Source organism: Ptychodera flava, chromosome 9, assembly GCF_041260155.1.
Source record: "Ptychodera flava strain L36383 chromosome 9, AS_Pfla_20210202, whole genome shotgun sequence".
In the NCBI taxonomy this organism is placed as follows: Eukaryota; Metazoa; Hemichordata; class Enteropneusta; family Ptychoderidae; genus Ptychodera; species Ptychodera flava.
Genome location: NC_091936.1, coordinates 42,765,930 through 42,777,973, shown reverse-complemented (window position 1 = coordinate 42,777,973; position 12,044 = coordinate 42,765,930). Strand labels below are relative to the sequence as shown.

At 39.0% G+C, this 12,044-nt stretch overlaps 1 protein-coding gene across 1 annotated transcript; it reads left to right on the top strand.

Moving 5' to 3' along the window:
* The first annotated feature begins 529 nt into the window (after positions 1 to 529).
* LOC139141082 (chymotrypsinogen B-like) lies at positions 530 to 9,671 on the top strand. The gene is made up of 8 exons (XM_070710660.1): positions 530 to 671; positions 2,598 to 2,631; positions 3,227 to 3,536; positions 5,676 to 5,752; positions 6,119 to 6,287; positions 6,953 to 7,245; positions 7,822 to 7,958; positions 8,929 to 9,671. Exons 1-8 carry the CDS (start codon positions 582 to 584, stop codon positions 9,091 to 9,093), a joined length of 1,275 nt encoding a protein of 424 aa, XP_070566761.1. The 5' UTR covers positions 530 to 581; the 3' UTR covers positions 9,094 to 9,671.
* The last annotated feature ends 2,373 nt before the right edge of the window (positions 9,672 to 12,044 follow it).

Genomic DNA, 12,044 nt, shown 5'->3' with positions numbered 1-12,044 from the left:
CCCTTCTCACATTGCAAACTACTCCTGTGATTTACTGATTGGTGCAAAACGAAGTGTACACTAAACGATCAGAAAGCCTTCTTCCATATTTGCCGCCATATGTGTCCGATAAATATCATAAATTGGAATATTTCTCTGTGTCTTTTTCATACATTTTCTGTTATCAAATGTCCAGGTCGGACACAGAGCAATAGTAGGCTATTAAATGGTTGAGACTTCAGAAACGGCAAGCAAAGGTTTACGTTCACGTTCGATAAAACTGTCAAAATCTTCTTAGATTAACCAATTTACACCTGTGCATACTTCATGTCAGCAATTAACTACCCCCTTCCAACAACAACAAACAAACCTCGATTAATTTTACAAATAGCTGACAAAGATACCGAACATAATTTCTTAATCTCTATATGTCGACGTAACTGACTCACTAATTGCATGCAAATGTTATCAGTATATGAAAAGCAATTGGTTTAGCGATGTAGATAATTTGCGTATTCACGGTCGACAGATGGATACGCAATATAAAACTAACAGCCACACAGTTGCCACGTTTACAGTGGTTTTAATCAGTAGCTTTCACAATGGCGCTGTCACTCTTCTTCGCGGTCTTAGTCCTGACATCGGTAGCGGCGAAATCCGAAGCTTCAACATCAACTGCTTCGACGCCGATGGTGAGTACATCAACGACGATATCTTGTGTGAAAGGACAGACGCATATGTGAATGTTTAGTGCATGTAACACCGAAATATATTTCAGCGTCCTTGATTTTACATCTGCAATTTGAACAAACACCTATCCACCATGCTTGCTTCAATTCTCACTGTTTGTCTGTACGCTGGTGTGTGTACGTGTGTGTGCCTAGTTTTTTTAGTGCATTACTCAAAACGTTATCGAAGAAAACTAAAGAAACTTCGTATCTCACATGTTCATGGATTGATTTAAATTACATGAGTTTCTGAGATATGCAGCCTAATAATCGGCATAATAAAGAGAAGTTTTGCATAATCAATAGTTATAGCTCACATGAAATATCTGAGAGGAAAAATGGGTAAAAATCTTTGTCACTTTAAATAATATAACTTCATCGCAATATTATCGGCAGACCGATATTATCACAACTGATATAGCCATCGGTTTGATGGGCATGTGATGCTACTCACTGGCTCATTAATATTGATGAGCAGAGAATTCTATGCTGTCGGTAATTGACATCACAAAGTCGGGTATTTGTAGTGCAGGAATTCTATCAGGAGGCTAGACAGTTGGTTGGAGAAGCCCCTGATGGTGTTAATAAGTTTGCATGAGAACCTGCTATTTAGGCCTAAGCCTCGAAATATAATTTGTTTGTAGCACGCCCGTCAAAAGCTACAGAAGCCTCGTGGCATGGCTATATATTTATCAAAAATTGAATTCAGTGCATTGATAGAGAGCGTATTGGTCATGCTTAGCTTCATTTATGCTGAAAGTTTGATGAGCAAGTCGTGTTGATAATTAGTTCAGTTGCTTATCGAATTAATTGCTATAATTAGACCATTTATAAAATTGAATGCAATGAATTTGATCCGCCTCTGAAGTACATTGGCCCGAGACTAAGTGGACCAATTATGTCGTGTGTTGGTACTCGTCAAGGGGACTAATCACCTCTTCTGTTCAGTTTGTTCTGTAAAGAATTGGCCAATGTACTAGCATCATGTTTTGGGGCATCAAACTAAATCTGGTTTCCCACAGCTTTTATGATATGCTGCTAATGCAGATGACAATTTTTATTACTGGTCTTCAAAATATGATTGACATTTCACATTACTTACCAAGGTCTGTGGTTTAGTCCAAAGAAAAGGAATGTATTTTTGGTCCTTGCCCATCAACTTAACATCCACATTGGTCTTCAGATGGTTAAGACGTATTGAACGGCAAAGTGTCAATGTAGGCCTAGGGGTTACATTACCTTCCAACAGCAACGAACACGGACAAGTGCATGTAGACAGGCTTTGTGGGGTTTTCAAATTGCTGGATTCACTACTTGTCACAGGAACTATTACACGCTTGCTAATATGTACAATGCTGCTATCAATCAAGATTTCACTTAGCGTACAGTTTAAACTGCATGTATGGCTCTAACTCATATCAAAGCTGAAAATACTCGAGCAATGTTTAGGCATTCATAAATTTGGTAGAAATACCCCTGTTTTAAATGCAGTTATGGCTATTGAAAAGACAACAGAAACATTACAAGTTATCTTGAGTTAATGAAATTGAAGTTTGTTCGTCGTGGTATACTAATTTTAGGTAATTTGCATATTTAATATATTTGGAAATCTGGCCATACATCAACATTGAATGTACTGTTAAGATTATTATCATATGATAAACTTTCACACTAAGCCATTTTAGCCTTTTAGTTTTACATTTTCCCTAAAGCTTAACCCACTGCTGATGACTGTGAACAATGTCTGTTACCTTCAGTTTCTCAAATAGCATGGAAAATTCGATCCACAAACATTTATCTCTGTGAAATTTATACTCTCCACTCTGGCTGGACAAAGTAAAGGAAATAGTGTCCAAGAGTTCACTGTCCAAGATCCATTTTTTTTTAAAGGTCAGTGAACCAGCGGAAGAGGTGAACGATGAAGGTATAGTTGATTCATTCTTTGACATGGATTTCACAAGGAAAGTCGCTCGAAAATACTTCATTAACTTTTAAGAATCACGTTTTCAATTTGTTAACTACAGAGCAATTAAAATTGTAAATGTTCATAATTCAGAAACCTACATTGATCAAAATATTTTAGATAATCTCCACTTTCAAAGATCACCTTAAAATGTGTTATTATGGATTATAACAACTTCTGTTTTTGCATCTTGTCCACTTTCCATAAAGTACTTAATGATACAAGGCCAGGCATAAATCGCACTATATCAAAATGAGAGCTGTTCCGAAAAAAAAATCAGATTGCGATCAGTGTCCTCTGACACTCATCTCCCAGAGGGAGGGTTTTTTATTCCTATTATGGATTCCGATCACTTACCACGAATTTACAAATTTGAAATGGTTAGGCTAACCTATTTTGACACTGTCCTGTGGTTGGTTTTGAACTTATTCCTATTTCACAATGTTACCTTGTCTTGAGAGAACTTCAAAACAACATGGCAACTTTAAATTTCGAATCTTTAGGAGAAATTGTAGGTGCCGAGAGCAATATCTTTAACAAGTTCTCAATGTTCCAGTTGTCCCCCGAGCATATTACATTGTCAGCGACAAACGAGAAAAACTGGGCTGGAATAGGGCAAATGACGCCTGCGCAGACATGTTTCCTGGCGGTCGTCTGGCAGAAGTTTTAAACCGAAATGCAGAGGACCTCGTATCGCAACTACTGATCGCACAGGACATTGAAAGCGGATTGTTTTGGATAGCAATGAACGACAGGGACAAAGGAGGAGTGGCGACATGGCATGATGGGAAACCGGTCGATTACATTGGTCTTTGGATGAAAGGCAGGGACAACAACGACAGAAAGAGAAAATGCGTATTATTGAGGTGAGATCAATATAATTCCACTTCCAGATGAGATGAGATTAAAACATTGAAAATTTGTTCCACACGAGCTGGAAGGGGTGGGGCAAATGAATCCAAGTCCCCATCGAGTGTAAAACGTTTCATTTCGAACCATTGGTGCATGTGTGGGCTTACTGGTGTTCTTGTCGCCCCCCCCCCCAACCTACATACTTGAAATTTTTACAGATAAATGCTGTTGTTTGTGAAATACACCATTAGCATCGTGATTGTTTGGTATGATTCCCATGACAAATCATAGACATCAATTATACACACAAAGCGTTCAGCAAAACGCGTATGTATCGTGTAATTATGCGAGATATGTTAAAGTTACCAAGGCAACATTCGTCTGTACGTAGCTGCAAAATTGTAGCTCTACGGTGAGGCGGTCGGTGAGTAGAGCTACAATGCCGAAGGCCCTGAAGCATACAAAATAAGCACGCTGCACATGGCATGGCATTTTGATGCAAAATCCCATATATTTACTGCATTTGGTCCTACTGATTTATCACTACTGAAGATTAAACACTATACTACACTAACCTTGTCGTGTATGGGGTTTGATATTTGTTCAAATACGTCGATCGCGTTCCAAAAACATTTCTTGGAGCCGCCATTACCAACTTCCGGTAATGGCGGCTCCCAGAAACATGCTCAATGTTTATGGAACGCGATCGACGTATCTGTGCCAATACCAAACCCCATAAACGACAAGGTTATTGTAGTATAGTGTTTAGTCTTCAGTAGTGATAAATCGGTACGACCAAATGCAGTAAATATGTGGGATTTTACATGAAAACTCCGCGCCATGTGTGGCGCGCTTATTTTGTATGCTACAGGGCCTTCGGCATTGTAGCTCTACTGGTGAGCGATGTCGCAAAAACCAAAACTCACCGACCGCCTCACCGTAGAGGTACAATTTTGCAGCTAGTCTGTACGCGATAGTGCTTGTTTTACACTACACTACAGTGGATTTGCCAATTAATGGGGTCGCCACAAGCGAAAGGACAGGGAGTGACTATTGAGTATTTCACATGCGCGATAATGCAGAGTATGAGAACAAATCAACTCTAAACTAATGGTCTCGCACTTCTGGTGCGCCAGCAAATATATGGGTGCCTTTCTTTAGAGTGGTTTCAAATACGGCCATAGTCTCTCTGACACTAAAAGTATATCTCCGCCAAGTTACAGTAACGAAAGAACCCGTACCTAGACTAAGTGTACTACCGATTGCTCACAAAATAATTATAAATTTTCGAAAACAAATTCTGAAGTGGCATGATAGTATTCGATTGGCCCTTTGGATTTTGTTTTCTGATGTGCACAACTAGTGTAATGCAATCACACTTGAGAACTTTGCATGTATCAAACACAACCCAACTTCAGTTATCGGAACAATCTCGTATTACTTTCGATCTCTGAACTTCGTTTCTCGAATAAATTACAGTCATATGCGTGGGCTAATTCACATTGTTGATAATTTTAAAACTGGGCTTGAAAATCCACCCTTTGAAGTCCTTTATATATTTTTTATCTGTATGAAAATCTTTTTAACTATAATATGGTTCGATATGACGATAATTTAATATACATTTTAGGTCTTCCCTTTTTTTCTTAATACAAAACGGACGAGATATCAGATTATGTAATGTGTTAAGAAATTAACATTAAATAAAAACGATAGAAACATGGCTCTTACTGAAAATGTGCAGTGTTTGACAAGTTTAAAAACACTGTAATTATATTGTTTGATGAAATTCTCCCATTGTTTAATCACTCTGAAGGCAGAATTGGAAACTATTGAAAAAAAACCTGAAATTGCAAGCATTCTCATGCGTTAACTTTCGAGTTTTCCAAATGCCAGTATGTGTATAGTGCTCCAATAATGCATACACTGCATGCGATTAGGTCCGCATGTACAGGTGACTATATTCGATTGAATGTTGAACTCGCAGGTATCATTTGGTTCTGATCTCAAATTAATGTGCAAAGCCGCAACTCTAACATTTCATGGAAACTTTCGGAAAGTACAGAAACGTTTCATTTGTCTAATAGCTTTGAAGCTTCAGTTGCCCGATGTTGGTCTTCTAACTTGGTCATTGTATTTGCTTCCTTCTATAGGGTCAAACACGACATTATTTACTGGATGTGGGACAGATGTGGCTACAATAGAAACTACATATGTGAATACTTCTCAGGTGAATGAAATTTCCTGACATATTTTGATTGATTAGGAAAGTTTGGAAGACACAAGATGTTCCGCACTGCAATTATCTCGAACTTCGTACAACTACTTTGCGATTATTATTCAACGAACCACTGAGACAGCATCGGACTTTGTCAGAATTTAGCATGCAAAAGCTCGTATTCTACACAATACAAATAAGTTTCATAGATCTGGCTGCAGTTTTCAGCGTTTCTTCGTCAACAAAGTAATCACACAGCCGTGATTTCAATGATGGCGATATTATCGTCCCCACTGTTTGCCAGTGCTACTTCCCAGTTTCTCAAAGCGGAAGTTGAGTGACGTTACATGCCCTATTTTTTTCTATAATTACACGCAGGACCAGGGGAATGCGGTGAACAGAATGTATCGCCACCACGTATAGTTCCAGGACAAGTCGCACAGCTCGGTATGTGGCCATGGCAGGCTTCTCTGAACATCTCCGGAGAACACATGTGTGGCGCCGTATTGCTGGACAGCCAATGGCTTCTGACAGCCGCTCAGTGTGTGTAAGTGTTCGATCACATGTCGACGGTGTAGAAGTATCAACCATGCTTTCAGTGGCAGAAGAATAATAACTATGGTCAACCATAAAAGGGTGTTAATATATTTTTATGAATATAGCTTCTGTTAAAAGACCCTAAGTTTTCGTTCAAGAAATAATTCTGTCGGTCCCAAATAAGGCCGAAATATTTTGTTTTCGTTTCAGCGTGCGTAGGATTTCAAGAAAAACTAAATAAGACTTGCCACGTTGCTTTAATGTCTTTACTTTTATAAAAATCACTGAATAGCATGCATGCTTGCGGAAGGTAGTGATCATGGAGATGAAAAATAAGTTATTAATTTTAAACTTGAATGGGCACTCAGATGGCATGGAAACCAACAAACTAAGACTTGCGCGTAAAATTTTCGGGTTTATTTTTGGACGGCTTGCTTTCAAATTTTTGAGTGAACGCAAAACGAAGAATTTCATTACTCTGGCCTAAATGTCTTCAGATAAAGGCTCATCATCCATGTATGTATAAATCAGGACTAGCTGAGTGCTCTTTCTAACAAATTTTCGACTTGCATTACTAAGGCACCACAACGTCACACTCTTAGAGTATGATTTGATAAAAATCTTGAGTCTGTTCGAGTTTACGATATTTGCATGTTTCTGCCTTGTTGCCAACAGATACGATGATGAGAATAGAAGGATAATTGATGTTGACTCGATTCAGGTCAGGATTGGGTTTTCAAAGTTGGACGAAATTGCTGACGGCGAACTCACGAGCGAGGTCGACATCATCGAAACGCATCCTAAATACAAGAAAGGATTTAAGCGATGGGACTTCGCATTGTTACACTTGCCTCAGCCTGTAAATTACACCGAAAACATAAGACCAGCATGCATCGAGCCGTCACCGAGCGGCGACAGGGAGTACGACAGATGTGCAATCAGCGGCTGGGGCTATTCTGGCCATCCAGGCAAGTAATAATAAAAAACTGATCGTTCCACTTTGAATACCTCTCATTTTAAGTGTGTGCAAACATACAATTATAGATCAGGACTTGTTCGGGTTAAAAGCCAAAGTAGAGCTTTTGTGAACAAAGAAATGCACTGCAAATTGTCGCCAAGCGCTTTGTATGTGGATACTAATCAAGTAATTGTATCATAATGTCATTTACTGTTGACTTGAATGAGAAAGTCTAACGCAGATTGTTTAGTATACTTCAGTCAAATCATTGACCCGATATCACCAACAGTAACGGCCATTGATCTGTCACTTTTCAGCATTCCCTGCTGAAGAAATGAGTAACAATTACGTTTTATCACTCTTCAAACTCTAAATTGCTCATATGTTTAAGACCGACTTAACACTTATTACAAAAGTGCATTCAATACCGTGGAAATGCAGTGTTACACATGAAATTAGCGATTGCTTTTTATTCCTCTCTTTACACCCGCAAGGTAGAAGTTGACCAAGTTGTCTAAAAACTCCTCGTCGATCACTGCATCGTTGAATTAAATATTTCTTCTTCATTACTCTCGTCTCTTTTTAGAAAACCAACCCTCCAATAAATTGAAGTATGAGTATGTCGATATTGTTGACCAGGAAACGTGTGACAAAGCACACTTCGATGCAGTCTATGACTACCATGTCTGCACATCTAACGAAGGTGGAGTTGGCACTTGTTACGTAAGTCACTATATTACAAATACTCCCTTTCTATGTTTGCAATCAACTTCGTAGGTTGACGTACGCTTTGGTGGTATGCAGTAAAGATGGACATTCAAAATTATTCGGGTTTTATTCGCTGTTGGGAGTATTGGAAAATCTTTGACTGGTCTCGCTCGATATTAATTCATAAACCAAGTTTGAAATCGGCAAGAGCCCTGTGTTGTTCCTTAATATAGTCCTTCAGGCTACACTTGCAGAAATTTAAAAAACTTAACAATTCAGACTTTTGCTATCATCTCGTTGATAGTTTTGCGCTTTTGAAAGTTTACAACAAACTAATCCAAGAATTTACACGGTGAATGTTTTCTGTGTGACTGTCTTCTGTTACACTCCGTTCAACCCTTAACCCCGCCCCTCCCCCTAATAAACGCCAAGGAAGTGCAAGTCTAACGGGGTTGGTGGAATTCTCGCTGAGGGCGTACTTCAGATTGATTTGACCATAGTAAGTTTAATGCATTCACAGTTATGTAGATTTGTTTTATTTGTGACTATGTGGAATAAATTTATCTTTTTCAAAAAAAAAAGTCTGGTTCCCTACCCGATTTCTACCGCTGGCTGCGCTGCTCACGAAAATAGGGTCAGTTATGCATGGGCTGAGGTATTGAGCTAAACTGACTATTGCAGACTTGGCACAGAAATGTCCGGAACATGATAGTATGGTGCACTTTCTGTTCTGATTGAACAGGCCATTTCAACGAGATTTTTTGCTGATTACGTTGCCAAATATTTGACATCGACCCAATAGCTGCATTATGAACTTCTAAGCTTGCAATGGACAGCGGGAAAGGGGCAGGACTCTAACACTATCAAAATTAGAATGCCAACGGCCTGCTCGGCCTAAGACTGAACTTTATTTTCTTGTACATCTTGCCACTTTTTCAACCTTTCATTGTTCACAACATGGTTGTAAATGTTTTTCATACAATAGGGCGACGCTGGGGGTCCACTGGTGTGCAAGAGGAACAAGAAATGGTTCGTGATCGGCATTAGTAGTTGGATCAGAGGGCAGTGTGCCAGCGAAAATTATCCTTCGGTCTTCTCTCGAGTGAGCACAGCAATGCGGTGGATCTCTGACAAACTCAAACCAGAGTAACTTTCAAAAAATATATTAATGCCTACCATCCATGTATTCAACGATCATTATCAGAATTTCGCTTTTAAAAATGTCAGTTGAATGCGAATGTTTTTGTCAATGCACTGTAAATCAGACTAGCTTAGAAATTTTAAATGTGTGAGTGATAACCAGACATGCAAGTGTTAACCGTAGCTGAATACACTTCTTGATGGTTTGTCTCGCACGATAACGTGTAAAGAAAAAGAAAAAAAAAGTATAAAATGTATGATAACTAATGTATAAACCTTGATTTGATTAATATAGGGAAATGAGCAATGAAACTAATTTGATTAAAATCATTATATGCCAAAAATAAATATATATCATATTCTATTTGTACTCAAAAAAACAAGTTTTGCCGTTGATCGTATTTTCCGCTCCTGCACGTTTCCTCGTCTGAACAGTAATGTCTTTGTTTCCCTCTTTGTTTGGTGTTTCCAAGATTTTCTTTCGATACATCAAATATGGACAATTTAATGTTTACGCACATAGATAATGTACATATATATATTTAATGTTTCCTACAATCTAAAATAAAAGTGTTCACGGCATCTTCATGTCGGTGTTTCGTTAGTGCGTCTTGTATCTTGCTGAGCGAAATTGAAAAGTTTGTGCACGTAAAAGATGGTATTTATTCTCCCACCTTTAAATAAATCCCTTTTCAAATGGGACACAGAAGTAAATCGTGGTATTCTTGTTTTAAATCCTCCACCTAGTCTCTGAAGAAACAAAGTACGGATAGAAGAAGAGAATTTGAAATGCACGTTAGTTCTTTGTCTGTAGGATTAATGGTTGTAAACTCCAATACATAAATTGTCAACAAAAGCTACTCTTCTTTAAGCACAGTCCAGACTCTCCACAGTCGCTGTGCATTGTTTTGTGCGCGCTGCGATGGGCCTGCATTCGAAGGCTGTGCAACTGTGAGCACGCGCTGCCAGACACAGCGACTGTCGGTTCTTGAAAGTATATGAATATTCATAAGGGTAGTGTAAACAACTGGGCGGAGAAAATATATACTAGTAGCTGGTAGACCTATATACGCGGTATGTTTTTATTTTTCATTTTTAATTTTATTTAGCTATGCTACCTGTCATTTTTGTTTTGATTAACGGATGTGTGCAGTTCTATAAAGTACCCGGATCAGGCAGAAATCCGACCGGTCGCTTGCAAGAACGTCCAGACCCTGGGATTCACGTCGCGTCTCTGAAGGGCGCGCGCGTATTCCAACAGGGAAGAACGCGAATCGCAGGGTCTCTGCCAGACTAGGCACAGTCTAGCGTTTTCACCGTGTGCAGCATCTCGGAAGCTTAAGGAAATTGGTCGACTGAAACTTGTTGCTTTCATTGAATTGTTTCCGAGCGGCAAATCGGGTGAAGAAAACCCCTATTTAAGATTCAATTGCATAGATGTGGCCCGGACCCTATTTAAGATTCAATTGTATAGATGTGGCCCGGACCCTATTTTAGATTCAATTGCATAGATGTGGCCCGGACCTTATTTTTGATTCAATTGCATAGGTGGCCCGGACCCTATTTTAGATTCAATTGCATAGGTGGCCCGGACCCTATTTTAGATTCAATTGCATAGATGTGGCCCGGATCCTATTTAAGATTCAATTGCATAGATTTGGCCCGGACCCTATTTTAGATTCAATTGCATAGATGTGGCCCGGACCCTATTTTAGATTCAATTGCAGAGATGTGGCCCGGACCCTATTTCAAGGGAGAATAATCAAATATTAAAACTTGAAAGGCAATGACGCGCTTCTGTATATAGGTGAAGTGATTGTTTAAAAGTGTATGATACTCAATCCTGAACGACAGCATGTGTTATCAACCATACCTTTCAATTATCTGAAAGTTATATGCATATAAAAAGGGATATTTACAATTTCATGCAACACACAATAGATGGATAACAAAATAAACAAATGGACACAGATCCAGGCACACACCGCAAAACAATGCAAGTAAGACATGGACTTTTCATGTAGTATGTAGAAGTGATCTAGTGTAATTTTTAGATACCATGACTTTCTAGTTTAACCATTCTTATCCGAACTCTGACAAAAACAGTGCACTCAAAGAACAGTACTTTGATCCACGTCGATCAACGTTCTTGCATATAGGCCTATACTGTGTAACGTGGCTTGGTCGAGTGGTGGTTTTGTCGAAATCGTTTCGGTACGTATATTGTTCTTGGTGGTCGGTGCTATTCCGATTGCCCGTGTACGGGGCCACATACAGGCGAGTGTTATACATCTATAATTAACTAAAGACAATCGGGGAGGAAGGTCACTCCCATCTAAGTACATCCGTCAACATAGCGTCTGGTAAATGCTAATGATTTAAGCAGTTGAAACAATCGGCGACTTAACAGGTCAGGAAAATAAACAAAGATTATTCTCACCATGCACCACGTGCGGGGGGGGGGGGGGTTACTGTCAGTCATTCAAGGTTTGGACGTTTTATCACTTTAAGGTGGTATGTGCCTCGAAAGTGACTTAAACTTTTGCTCAAACTTTCCATAAAGAATCTTTTAGCCATTCTCTTTCAAAATCAAGAATACAAATCGGGGGTCAACGTGCAAATTTTGCAATTGGGGGAACAAATAAACCAAGATTTAACGATATTTAAAATTCAAAGTTGCCGCCATCCCTGTGTTAATTTTATTGAAAAAAATAAAATTTTCTATTTTCGAAAAACTAAGCCGGTGAAAAGTTTTCTTACACCAACAGCTTTAAAATGAACCCCCAAAGTTATAGATCAGAATATCTGTCCCCGAGGTGCGGTGTACCTTAATAAGCACCAACGCTGTTGATCAATACGTGCTGATTATTAGTTCATTTGCATATCGACTTAAATTAGGCCCTATATCAAAATTGAATGCAGTGAATTTCATAAGACCTCTGAGGTACATTTGCCCAAGAC